This window comes from Macaca fascicularis, chromosome 3 (assembly GCF_037993035.2).
Source record: "Macaca fascicularis isolate 582-1 chromosome 3, T2T-MFA8v1.1".
Lineage (NCBI taxonomy): Eukaryota > Metazoa > Chordata > Mammalia > Primates > Cercopithecidae > Macaca > Macaca fascicularis.
In genome coordinates, this window is record NC_088377.1 from 198,522,803 (window position 1) to 198,536,916 (window position 14,114).

General features: G+C 43.2%; 1 protein-coding gene across 7 annotated transcripts in view; it reads left to right on the forward strand.

Annotated features, from left to right (window-relative positions):
- UBE3C (ubiquitin protein ligase E3C) overlaps positions 1–14,114 on the forward strand; it is a 138,623-nt gene that overhangs the window by 91,431 nt on the left and 33,078 nt on the right. For all 7 annotated transcript variants that reach the window (XM_005551280.3, XM_045388054.2, XM_045388051.2 and 4 more), the window contains one exon: positions 4,880–5,127. In XM_005551280.3, the coding sequence (XP_005551337.3) occupies positions 4,880–5,127 (248 nt within the window). The remainder of the gene's footprint in view (positions 1–4,879; positions 5,128–14,114) is intronic.

Sequence of the window (14,114 nt, forward strand, 5' to 3'; positions counted from 1 at the left end):
CGAACCCTGATTGTGCTACTGCTCCGGCCTTGGCAATAGAGCCAGACCCAGTCTCCAAAAAAAAGTATAGCAAGTCAGATTTGGGAGACATGTTATTAAGTAATATTTCTAAAATTGACAGTTACTACAACAGAAGCCTTTAAAAAATATTAATTATTTTTAAAGGGCAAGAAAGTAACCGGTTCCCCACCTCCCAATGTCTGCCCCAAAAATTTAGTTTGCAAGCTGTCATTCTAAAAATCTCGATGGCAGCCATTTACGTTCTGTGTTTTTGTATAAATATTTATATAAAATCACAAATTGTAAGCCAAATTAAATATACTAAAATAAATGCCATAGCAATCCAAGTTTCTTTATAAAAAGATAAGTGTGCTTCAATGACACTGCCATTAGTAAAGGAGGATTATATTGTAACAGCAATTTGGATAGCATTTGGAGCTCACTGGCACATTTTGTCTTATGTTAATATTTGATACTTAGTCTTCAAAGTTTGTGTGCTATTAACCTTTAATATATTAGCAGTTTTAACTTCGAAATATTGTGATTATGATAATACATTAATTCAGTGTTGGTCAATGCCAAAGGGATTAAAATGAAAGCTTAGGCTGGATCTAAAATTAAAAATGAAATCATCTTACCCAATTTTTGGAAGGTGACAGGTTGTCCGATGTGAAATGACAATTGCCTTTTCTTCTAGGGGAACAACTTAATTTTCTTCTAAGGAAATGAAACCTGATTTCTAGTAATTTTTATTGCTTACGTAAAGAGCTAATTTTGTCATAATATTGGAACAGTGGAGGAAAGCTAACATCAGTTGTTTCCTTACTCTATTTCAAGCTTTTATTTTTTCACACAATTTACTGTTGGCATTGAATCTTTGCCATGGCCCTCTGATGCCGAGTGTCATCAGCTAAGACCGAGTGAACTCAGGTCTGCGTACAGGCTGTGGCCTCTCCACAGGGCCAGGTTTCCCTTGCCTATCTGATTGTGTTTTCAGAATATTTGGTGTAAATGAGAGACTCCTAATCTAACTAATTGTCTAATTGAGAGATGTTTTGGGGTCCCACAGTACCTTATAAATCAATTCTTAATAGTTCTGGTGTTGTATTTTTATTAGCAGATTTCATGTTCATCTCTCCCACTTGACCCTGAAGGTTTTTACAGCTTGGGATGGAATTGTTTGTTTGGTGTACACAGCTGGTGCTCAGTAGATGCTTGTTCAATTTGTGGTTGAATCCCAGGGGGAAAAAAGTAGATGTGACAAAATAATGAGTTTGCCAATGATCGTGTAGTGTTTAGAGAAGAGTGAGCTGTTTAACGTCGAAGGGCCTTACCAGAGGCAGTTCTGGAGCGGCACCTGTAGGGGAGGAGCTGAGTTTGTAGGTGAGGGGCACTCCGAGGGCGCAGGTGCTGTGGTGCGGGGTACTTGCAAGTAGGGGGCTGTAAGCTCTTCAGCCAGAGTAGAACGTGTTTCTTATTTACCAGCAATTTAAAATTAACTTTAAAACTACTCCACGTAGATGATTCTTTGATGTTACTGTCCAGTTATAACAAACCTCAAATTTCCTAATGAATCCTTAAGCTTTAAAAATTGTTTAAAAACTGATCACACCCCACCTCCCTAAATGCATGCTAATAATTGCATTGAAGTTAAAAGATTTGGAAGAATCTTCTCATGATGTTTATACTGTAATGCTTAAAATCTTTATAAATGTTGTCAAGTACTATAAGAATGATTAAGCCATGTGTTAAAATGTGGTGTTTTGCTAGGCAAATTAGTAAAGTCAGATATCTCAGAATCATTAATTTACTTGTGAGAGAATGGTTTGAGGTGCGTTTTTGACTAATAATTTACATATAATCAACTAATGTGATTATTCCACATACCATCTGGTCGTTGAAGCGAACCCATGCTGTAGGATGCTGGTCTGCCTCATCTCGGAGCAGTTCTCTGAAGTGTGCATGTTCGCCCCCGTTACCCATAAGCTGACTGAGTGAAATGCAAAGAGGCTGATGGCTGCTCCTGCAGTTGGTGCTCAGAGAGCAGAGAGGGGCTGGGGTCTCACAGGGATGCCCACGCACTCCCTGCCTGCACTGCACCACCTTGTTACAGTGTGGAATATTGGGAGAAACTGTCACATTCCCTCATGGGATTGCTGTAAGAATTATAAAGTGGGTAACACAGTTCCCTTGGGGCCTGGAGCTCACACTGTCATTGACTCTTAGGTGAGAATGAGGCAAAGCTGGCTCCGTGCTCTGCTGTCATCAGTTCTGGAGAGCCTCACTTGTCTGCTTTTGTTGGTTGGTTACTTTTATTTTATCTCATTTAATGGGCAGAATTACCATTTCTTCCTGAAGCAGAGGAAATTTCTTCCAGAAGCAGGAAAGCAAGCTGGAGCCAAATGGCTTAGATGTGTTTACCTGATTCCCAAGGGTGACACGGACACTGACCCAGAGGTTGGGTGGCACAGCCAGGCAGCACTGCATCCTTGCTGTTGTGCAGAGTGGCCCCATCTTGTCCATTCAGTCAGCGACCATTGCTCAGTGAGTGGGAACTTGGTATGTGGTGGCTGTAAGCCTCAGTCAGTCCAGTAAATTTTATTTGCCCTACTTGACACATATCATAGACTATTTACACTCCAGGTACTGAAACTTCAAAATTACTGACGTGTGTACATAGCAATGTTGAGATAAACAGGGTTTTGAGGAGATTGCCTGGAGGCTGTATCAAGCATTCTCTGCTAAACCCCTTTTCCAGGATGCTTCTAAAGGTTATGTGTCCCTTGAGATGCTCAAGGGCAGATATGTGTGGGTGACTGTGCACCAAAGCCGACAGAGGGCGGCAGCGCGTGGGGTCTGTGAAAGTGTCAAATGTACGCTATGTGCTGGTGCTTTCCCACTTCCCCTGACTTCATGCAGCAGCTTCTCCCCAACTCTCGCCTCTCCTTCACCCTATCTTTTCTGCAAAGCACCTGTAGAACTTTCTCACGAAAAGATAAAGGACATTTCACTTACTTTCCCAAAGCTGTTCTCTGATGCAGCCTGTTTATCAGATCACATCCTAACTTGGTCCACCTTGTGGTTTTTTTGGTTTTGGGTTTTTGTTTGTTTTTTGAAACGGAACTTCTCTCTTGTTGCCCAGGCTGCAGTGCAGTGGCACGATCTTGACTCACTGCAACCTCCGCCTCCTGGGTTCAAGTGATTCTCCTGCCTCAGCCTCCTGAGTAGCTGGGATTACAGGTGTGCACCACCATGCCTGGCTAATTTTTTTTTTGTATTTAGTAGAGACCGGGTTTCACCATGTTAGGCCGGTCTCAAACTCCTGACCTCAGGTGACCCACCTGCCTTGGCCTCCCAAAGTGCCGGGATTACAGGCTCGTGCCACCGCACCTGGCCTGTTTTGGGGGTTTTTTAATTTTTATTTTAGAGATGGGGGTCTCGCTTTCACCCAGGCTGGAGTGCAGTGGTGCAGTCATAGCTCACTGCAGCCTCAAACTCCTGGGCTCAAGTGATCCTCTTGAGTAGCTGGGATTACAGGCACACACCACCATGCCCAGCTATTCTTAATATTTTATGGAGAAAGGGTCTTGCTGGTGTTGCCCAGGCTGGTCTTGGACTCCTGGCGTTAGGCAGTCCTGCCTTGGCTTCCCAAAGTGCTGGGATTACAGAAGTGAACCTCTGTGCCCAAAGACAATGTTTTAATTTACTTTTTTTTTTTTTTTTTTTTGAGACTGTCACGCAGGCTGGAGTGCAGTGACACGATATTGGCTTACTGCAACCTCTGCCTCCCGGGTTCAAGCGATTCTCCGGCCTCAGCCACCCAAGTAGCTGGGATTACAGACATGTGCCACCATGCCCAGCTAGTTTTTGTACTTTTAGTAGAGATGGGGTTTCACCTTGTTGGCCAGGCTGGTCTCGAACTGCTGACCTCAAAGCGATCCACCCCCCTCAGCCTCCCAAAGTGCTGGGATTACAGACATGAGCCACTGCACCTGGCCTTAATTTACTCTTTGTGGCAAATTATATAACCAGTAATTTTCCCCCTTTTCAGCCAAATACAGCTATTAAAAGATCATATAGATCAGGGTTGTCCAATCCTTTGGCTTCCCTGAGCCACATTGGAAGAGGAATAATTTGTCTTGGGCCACACGTAAAATACACTAACGATACCTGATAAGCTTTAAAAAAAAAAAAAAAAAAAAAATCACAGGCTGTGCGCGGTGGCTCATGCCTGTAATCCCAGCACTTTGGGACACTGAGGCGGGCAGATCACAAAGTCAGGAGTTCGAGACCAGCCTGGCCAATATGGTGAAACCCCATCTCTACTAAAAATAGAAAAATTAGCCAGGCATGGCGGCGCACACCTATAGTCCCAGCTACTTGGGGTGGCTGAAGCAGAAGAATCACTTGAACCCTGGAGGCGGAGGTTGCAGTGAGCCGAGATGGCACCACTGCACTCTAGCCTGAATGACAGAAGGAGACCCCGTCTCAAAAAAGAAAAAAGGAAAAAAAAAAAAACCTAATGTTTTAAGAATTTAAGAATTTGTGTTGGGCCGCATTCAAAGCCATCCTGGGCCACATCGGCCTGTGGGCTGCAGGTTGAGGACAAGCTTGCTGTAGACTCTGGAGGACCAACTCCCTGAGAGTTCGTGGAGGCAGAGGTTGTAGTGAGCCGAGATCATGCCACTGCACTTCAGCCTGGGTGACAGAGCAAGACTCTGTCTCAAAAAATAATGATAATGTCATTGCTGTTTTGAGTCCTATGTTAAAATGTCCCTAAGATCCTCACACCCCTTCCCCAAGCCTTCCTGTAAGGCCAGTTGATGTTATTGCTTTCTTGTAACATCTTTCCTCCTCACCCTCCCATTTTTTTGAACAGAGCCTGATTTGAAAAAGCGGATCCGTGTGCACTTGCTCAATGCCCATGGCCTGGATGAAGCTGGCATTGATGGTGGTGGTATTTTCAGAGAGTTTTTAAATGAACTACTGAAGTCAGGATTTAACCCTAACCAGGGGTTCTTTAAGACTACTAATGAAGGGCTTCTGTACCCCAACCCGGCTGCTCAGATGCTTGTGGGAGATTCTTTTGCCAGACATTACTACTTCCTAGGCAGAATGCTTGGAAAGGTAAAGTAACCTTCATATAAAAATAGACCTCGGACCAAAAGATGTTGACATTTTATGTTTATGTGTGGTTGTTATCCAAGTTTATCATAAAATACTGTGTGTTTTAAATTTGGATGCTAAATGTTGCAAAAGCACTGCACGAAACAAATTTGTATGGTTGTGTAAGTAGGTGCTATGGTTTGAATGTCCCCTCCAAACTCGTGTTGAAACTTGATCCCCAGTGTGCCAGTATTGAGAGGTGGAACCTTTTAAGAGGTGATTAGATCATGCGAGCTCGGCCTTCATGAATGAATGAGTGGTTTATTGTGGGAGGGGCCTTGGTGACTTTACAGGAGGGAGCCCCTAACCTTGTGATGCCCTGTGCCGCCTCTGGACTCTGCAGAGTCCCCACCACTGAGAAGGCCTCACTAGGGGCTGCCCCTGGACCCTGGGCTCCTGGCCTTCCAGCTATAAGAAATGGATTTCAGTTTTTATTAATTACTCGTTTCAGGTCTTCCACTATAAGCAGTCAAAATGGACTAAGACAGTAAGTTACTGCCTAGTGACTATAAGTTTACTGGGACTGCTGCAACAAATCACCACATGCTTTTGGGGGTGAGGAGGGGGGCTTAGAAAAACTGAAATGTGCCGGGCGCGGTGGCTCACGCCTGTAATCCCAGCACTTTGGGAGGCCGAGGCGGGCGGATCACAAGGTCAGGAGATCGAGACCACGGTGAAACCCCGTCTCTACTAAAAATACAAAAAATTAGCCGGGCACGGTTGTGGGCGCCTGTAGTCCCAGCTACTCGGGAGGCTGAGGCAGGAGAATGGCGTGAACCCGGGAGGCGGAGCTTGCAGTGAGCCGAGATCGCGCCACTGCACTGCAGCCTGGGCGACAGAGCGAGACTCCGTCTCCAAAAAAAAAAAAAAAAAAAAAAAAAACTGAAATGTATTATTTGACAGTTCTAGAGGCCAGAAGTCCAAACTCAGGGTGTCAGCAGCAACATAGATTCCTTTTTAGAGGCTCTAGAATAATCCGTTCTTCTGGTCTTGCCAATAGCCCTTGACCTTTTTTGGCTTGTAGATTCATCATTTTGATCTCTGCCTCTGCTCTAATGTGGACTTCTCCCTGAGTGTCTGTGTCAACATTGCCTTCTATTTTTTAAAATAAGGACACCTGTCATTGTAGTTGGGTCCTGCCCTGATCCAGTGTGACTTCATCTTAATTTGATTATCTGCAAATACCTCATTTCCATAGAAGGTTATATTCACAGATTAGGATTTGAGTTTGTCTTTTGGGGGGACACAGCTCTACCTGCTAGAGTAACATTTATCAAGTTGAGTATTCAGGAATTATTATTAGCTAGTTTGTTTGTTTGAGACGGAGTCTCTCCTCGCTCTGTTGCCCAGGCTGGAGTGCTGTGGCGTCATCTCTGCTCACTGCAAACTCCACCTCCCAGGTTCAAGGGATTGTCCTGCACCAGCCTCCTGAACTGCAGGTGTGCACCACCACGCCCAGCTAATTTTTGTATTTTTAGCAGAGATAGGGGTTTCCACCATGTTGTACAGGATGGTCTTGAACTCCTGACCTCAAGTGTCCACCTGCCTCAGCCTCCCAAAGTGCTGGGATTACAAGTGTGAGCCACTGCACCTGGCCTGTTACTAACATTCTTAAATAAATTAGAAATTAAGACCGGGCGCGGTGGCTCATGCCTGTAATCCCAGCACTTTGGAGGCCGAGGCGGGCGGATCACGAGGTCAGGAGATCGAGACCATCCTGGCTAACATGGTGAAACCTCGTCTCTACTAAAACTATAAAAAATTAGCCTGGCGTGGTGGTGGGCGCCTGTAGTCCCAGCTGCCCGGGAGGCCGAGGCAGGAGAATGGCGTGAACCCGGGAGGCAGAGCTTGCAGTGAGCCGAGATTGCACCACTGCACTCCAGCCTGGGTGACAGAGTGAAACTCTGTCTCAAAAAATAAAAATAAAAATAAATAAATAAATTAGAAATTAATGTTGCTATTGTGATTAATTTCTGTAAGAATTAATCAGAGCTATACTCATTTTCAACTTTGTAATAAAATTTCTTTATCTCATTGGTAGTTCTGTTCTCCGAGAAGCATAGTGCATGGAGTGCCTGTTTTGAGAAGTAGCTTAATTGGAAATCAGTGCCTGCAAAACAGATGGTACTTTTATGACTTCTTTTACATAACAGTTTTATTAAAATATAACTCACATCATGGAAAATTGAACCTTTTAAAGTGTACAGTTCAGTGGTTTTTAATGTATTCACTGTGCTGTGTGACCATCACCAATATCTAACTTGGAAGCAGTGTCATCATCCCAAAAAGGAAACCCTATGTAGTCCCTCCCTATCCTGCCCTTCCTCCCCCAGCCCTGGCCAACCACTCATCTACTTTCAGTCTCTATGGATTTTTTTTTTTTCCTGGACATTTCATATAAGTGGAATCATTTGTTTTATCGACTATAAATTTGTGACCTTTTGTTATTGGCTTCTTTGATTTAGCATGTTTTCAGGTTTCATTAATGTCCTAATAGGTCAGAGCTTCACTCCTTTTAAGGGCTGACTCTTATTTCATTGTATGGATATACCACACTTTGGAGTTTGTTTTGTTCATTTTGAAACAGACTGCCACCTAGGCTGGAGTGCACTGCTGCAAACACAGCTCAGTCCTGTGCTTAAGCAGTCCTCCTGCTTTCAGCCTGCCAACTGTGGCAACAGTTGCTTGCTACCACTCCTAATTGTTTCATTTTATTGTAGAGGCAGGCTCTCGCCATGTTGCCCAGGCTGGTCTTGAACTCCTGGTGTCGAGCAGTCTTCCTGCCTCAATCTCTCAAAAGGCTAGGATTACAGGTGTGAGCCACCACACCCAGTCACCACATTTTGTTTACTTATTCATCCCAGCCTGGAGTGCAATGGTACATTTGCATTGTTTCCACCTTTTGGCTATTATGAATAATGCTGCTACAAACATTTGTATACAGGCTGTTATTTGGACATAGTTTTTTCATTTTTCTTGGGCATATACCTAGGCATGAAAGTGTTAGGTCGTACAGTACTCCACGTCAAAGTGTCTGCAACCTTTTACAATCCCAGCAGCAATTTGTGAAGGTTTCAGTGACTCCACATCCTTGTCAGCACTTACTTAGTGTTGTCTTTTTCATTACAGCCATTCTAGTGGGTGGGAATTGGTGTCTCGTTGTGGTTTTAATTTCCCTGATGACCAATGATGTTAACCATCTTTTCATGTGCTCCATGACTTCTGTTGAGAAATGTCTATTCAAGTCCATTGCCTATTTTTTTATTGGATTGTCTTTTATTATTAAGTCCCTGAAATGCAATGAGTTATGAAATTTATATTCTCTGAGGAAGCTAAAACATTGTCAGGTAAATGATTTGCAAGTATTTTCTTCCTTCTCTGGGTGGTCTCTTCACTTTCATGATGATTTCCTTTGAAGAACGAACACTTTTAATTTTGAAGTCTAATGTTTTTTTTTTTCTTTTGTTGCTTGTTTTTGGTGTCTTATCCATTCCCTGACCTAAAATCACAAAGATTTCCACCTGTATGTTCTTCTGACAGTTCTGTAGTTTTAACTGTTACATTTTGGTCTTTGATCCTTTTTGAGTTAATTTTTGTAGATTGTATGAGTTAGGCATCCTCATGTTCTTGCCACCCTTGTTGAAAATTAGTAGACCATACACTTAACACTGTGGGTCTGCCCTTACGCAATATGGTCTTGATTACTGTAGCTTTGCAGTATGGGGTATGTGTGTATTTATTTATAGCAAATGGGAGTAGAACCGCAGCCTTGTTAAGCAGGGGTAGTGGGAAGGAATCAGTCTATCCTGGATATAGAATAATTCCCCTTTATTTGTGTCTCTCTGAAATGCATTGTCACAGCCCCAGTTATTTCTTTGTTCAGACTCCCAGTGATTTTAAGTGCTCTTCAGGTTTGAGAAAGGGCTCCAACATGACTTCACTACCGTAACGGTATGTGTTATATCATCATCTTCAGGCTCGCCATAGTTCAGGTGGCAGATTTCAGGTGTTGATTTGATGTTGATTTGTGAGCTGGCTTTGGTTTCAGTTTGCGGATAGCATCTCTCTCTTCGTTGATGGTCACACAGCCTACTTCTCAGTTTCAGCTTCCTCTGGAGGATGTACATTTCATAATTCATTGTATGAAAATCTTTACAATGAGCTGGACATGGTGGCTCACACCTGTAATCCCAGCACTTTAGGAGGCCAAGGCGGGCAGATCACCTGAGGTCGGGAGCTCGAGACTAGCCTGACCAACATGGAGAAACCCTGTCTCTACTAAAAATACAAAATTAGCTGGGCGTGGTGGTGCATGCCTGTAATCCCAGCTACTCAGGAGGCTGAGGCAGGAGAATCGCTTGAATCTGGGAAGCGGAGGTTGTGGTGAGCCAAGATCACACCATTGCACTCCAGCCTTTGTAACAAGAGCAAAACTCTGTCTCAAAAAAAAGAGAAAAGAAAATCTTTACAATGAAATCCCATAGTTCTTTCTGTTAAAGTGAGCCCAAGAACCTTCTAACTTAATAATATATATGTGAAAATAAAGGTGAGTGTTTTGCTAGGCTAACCTGAAATACTGTAAACTTAGTGGTTTTCGCACAATGCAGTTACAGAAGATAGAGCATTAATTTTATCTGCATGAATTAAACCTTAAGATTATATACGACTTTTTCTTCCTGAATGTATAAATCATCCAGTCTTGATTAATGTAGAAGCTAATAGTTATGTAAGTCTGGTGAGGATAAACTCATTTTCTCCTGTTTATTGACATATTGCTTATAATTGAAATTATTCTGAATATGATGTCATTGTACAATACTGTACTTTGGAATGTATATATATTTACACAAGATCCAGGGAAGAGAATTTGTGATTTTAAACCTTTCTCCCACAAATGAAGTTTATGTAAGTTATATCTTATTAAGTCTGTTTAAAATAGTAAAGTTTAGACTAATAACAAAACTATAGTTGTTTGAGGATGGTAGTTAACTTAGTTTCACATATTTAAGACTTTCCTTACATTATTTTCTGCATGGAAATTCCCAAGGGGTTACCAACTTCCAAAACATCAACCATCTGATGACAGAGTTAAACTTTGTACTAACATGCTAAAAATTGCTCAGATCTAAGTAAGTGTAATAGTACAACAACTAATAGTGTGGTACCTGAACATTACGTCTTTAAGAGATGAAAATTGTATATTGATTGATTATGATATTTATTGGGTCATAATGTATTTAAATTTTCTTTAATGCATATGTTAGTGATTGTTTACTGTGATAAAGTACAAAGAGGTCTTCAGGAGTGATCCTACAGAGGGAGAATTACCTCCTGTCACTGGCCACTTCTCAATTAAAAGTTCCATTAGCAAATGATTCTTGCTTCTGGTGTGGGTCATGATTGCATTTTATCGCCTGTAAATCAGGCTGCAGACAGGGAATAAATAAACAGCCCAAGGATGTGGTAATGTCATCTTGAACTTTTTTTTACAGATAGAAGCACCTAGGTCCATTTAAGCCAATTAAGTTCAGAATATTTATTGAGGCTAAGCCTTTATCATATTTGAATTCTATTTGAAAATGGCTTTTTTTCTTGCTTTAGAATATTGATTTAATTGGAATGGCATGCCTATAAATCAGATTATTTGATATTATCTTGGTTATATATTTGAAAATTTTAATTAGATTGTATAACTTCAGCATGGTTTATAATTTTTTATTACAGTAGAATTCAGTGTGCATTTATTGTATTATGTAGTATAATATTGGCACTTAACAATTTATATTGAGATTTTCAAAAGTTGGAAAGTTTCTTTTTCTCCATCATTAGCATCCTTTTGTAAAATGCTCACTGAATTTGCTGAAGCTTTAAACATCTAAATTGAGGTGAATACTAGTCATTTTAGTTGCCTTAGCCCTTAAAGAGGCAGAGCTTCTCTTGTATAATACCTTGTTTTGGCCGGGCGTGGTGGCTCAAGCCTGTAATCCCAGAACTTTGGGAGGCCGAGACGGGCGGATCACGAGGTCAGGAGATCGAGACCATCCTGGCTAACACAGTGAAACCCCGTCTCTACTAAAAAATACAAAAAACAGCCGGGCGCGGTGGCTCAAGCCTGTAATCCCAGCACTTTGGGAGGCCGAGACGGGCAGATCACGAGGTCAGGAGATCGAGACTATCCTGGCTAACACGGTGAAACCCCGTCTCTACTAAAAATACAAGAAAATTAGCCGGGCGAGGTGGCGGGCGCCTGTAGTCCAAGCTACTCGGGAGGCTGAGGCAGGAGAATGGCGTGAACCCGGGGGGGCGGAGCTTGCAGTGAGCCGAGATCGCGCCACTGCACTCCAGCCTGGAGCACAGAGCAAGACTCTGTCTCAAAAAAAAAAAAAACAAAACAAAAAACTAGCCGGGCAAGGTGGTGGGCGCCTGTAGTCCCAGCTACTCGGGAGGCTGAGGCAGGAGAATGGCGTAAACCCGGGAGGCAGAGCTTGCAGTGAGCTGAGATCCGAGATCCGGCCACTGCACTCCAGCCTGGGTGACAGAGTGAGACTCCGTCTCAAAAAAAAAAAACCTTGTTTTGAACCCTAAACTCTTTTTTTTTTTTTGAGACTCACTCTGTTGCCCAGGCTGGAGTGCAGTGGTGCAATCTTGGCTCACTGCAACCTCCGCCTCCTGGTTCAAGTGATTCTCCTGCCTCAGCCTCCCGAGTAGCTGGGATTACAGGTATCCACCACCCTGCTCGGCTAATTTTTGTATTTTTGGTAGAGATGGGGTTTCACCATGTTGGCCAGGCTGGTCTGGAACTCCTGACCTCAAGTGATCCGCCTGCCTCAGCCTCCTAAAGTGCTGGTATCACAGGCACAAGCCACCGCACCCGGCAAGACGGTTTTCTATGTAAGTTTATTTCTTCAGAATTAACCATAAAATACAAATGGTTTAGATTCTACAGTAAAAATGAGAGATGTATTCCTGAATTCAGTTGATTGCTGCACCTAAATAAGATTTCTTGGCCGGGTGCGGTGGCTCACGCCTGTAATCCCAGCACTTTGGGAGGCCGAGGCAGGTGGATCACTAGGTCAGGAGATCAAAAACATCCTGGCTAACACAGTGAAACCCCATCTCTACTAAAAATACAAAAAATTAGCCGGGCGTGGTGGCGGGCGCCTGTTGTCCCAGCTCCTCAGGAGGCTGAGGCAGGAGAATGGCATGAACCCGGGAGGCGTAGCTTGCAGTGAGCCAAAATCGCACCACTGCACTCCAGCCTGGACGACAGAGCCAGACTCTGTCTCAAAAAAAAAAAAAAAAAGATTTCTCACTGTAGGTTTAGCACCACAAGGTAAATTCTTTCTGCCCTTGGATTAAGTAAGTCTTGCTTACTGTTGAGTTATTACTTCCTGTTTATTTTTCTCATCACTCCCAAGCAATAGTTAAACATCTGAAATTCATGAGGAGAATGGATCAGTATGATATTGAGACCATTCTCTTTTTTCTGGGCCAAGTTTGTCACCATGAAGGTTAGAAGCACACACTCTTGCTGGCCCTACTTAAAGTCTCCTGTTTATCTTTGGCTCTTATTTGTGCAATAAAGACAACAAATAATCTAAAAAATAGCGTTGGGTGCAGTAGCTCATACCTGTAATCCCAGCACTTTGGGAGGCCAAGGTGGAAAGATCACTTAAGCCCAGGAGTTCAAGACCAGCCTAGGCATACATAGGGAGACCTAGTCTCTACTGCTAAAAAAAAAAAAAGAAAAGTAGCCAGACGTGGTGGTGTGTGTCTGTAGTCCCAGCTACTTGGGAGGCTGAGGTGGGAGGATTGCTTGAGCCTGGGATGTAGAGGCTGCAGTGAGCCATGATGGCACCACCACACTCCAGCCTGGGTGACAGAGACCTTGTCTCAAAATAATGATAAAATAGGGCCCATGTAAATCCTTTTAAACATTTAAATATTCATTTAGATTTAGCAAATGTAACTTTTTGAAATAAAAGCCAAATGAAGGTGTATGGTGTTAATTTTGTTGTTTCTAAACTCAAAATCAGCTTTGAGAGGCAGCAGTAAGTAAAGTGGTGGAGGTCACGCTCTGGAGTAAGACAGGCCAGTGGGGACTCCTGGCGACACCAACAGAGGGCTGGCAGAATCTGGCCTGTGTTGTCATGGGCCTCCTTGGCTTTGGTATAAGCTTGCATTGGTCACGCACTCAAGGTGGGACACCAGATGGAGTGTCACGTCGTTCAGTTGGAGTGATGATGCTGCCTACGTCCTGGTGGTAGTGCTGGTAAGAAGTCATCGTATTCAAGGAGATTTGCTGATGAATCAGATGTTGGGATGTGTGAGGACAAGAGAAGGTAAGGGGACCGCCTGGGTTCTGTTCTGAGAACTAAAAGGATGGAGGTCATGTTGACTAACCTGGGGAAGGTCTGAGCAGGAGCAGGTGTGGGGAGGGAGGCATTCTTATGGAGGCTTAATGGGGGGCAGTTGAGGATAGGGGCCTCAGGTTCAGAGGCAATATCTGGGCTGAGAAGAAAAGAGATGAAGAACTGAGCCCCAGGGCTCTCCAAGGTTTAGAGTCCAGAGAGTGGAGAATTGACTAATAGAAAGAAGTTCAGGAGATGAAGCTGGAAAGTAAGGGAGAAAACCAGAAAAGTGGAATTTCAGGTACCAAATACAGATGGTGTTTGAAAGGAAGAGAAAGGTGGGTATTGTGTGATGGTACCGTTAGACCAAGTAAGGTTTAGCACTGAGAAGTGGCCATGTCATTTAGCACAGTGGACAAGTGATTTCTGTGGCGTGGTGAAGGCAAAAACCTCAGCACATGGGTTGAAAAGAATGTCAGAATTTTCTTCTTAAAGTATCATATGAAAGCTGAAAATACATCACATCACAACAGAAGTGTGTACATATTCATTAGAATACATGTGAAAGAATGTTTATAGTAACACTGTATAGCCCCT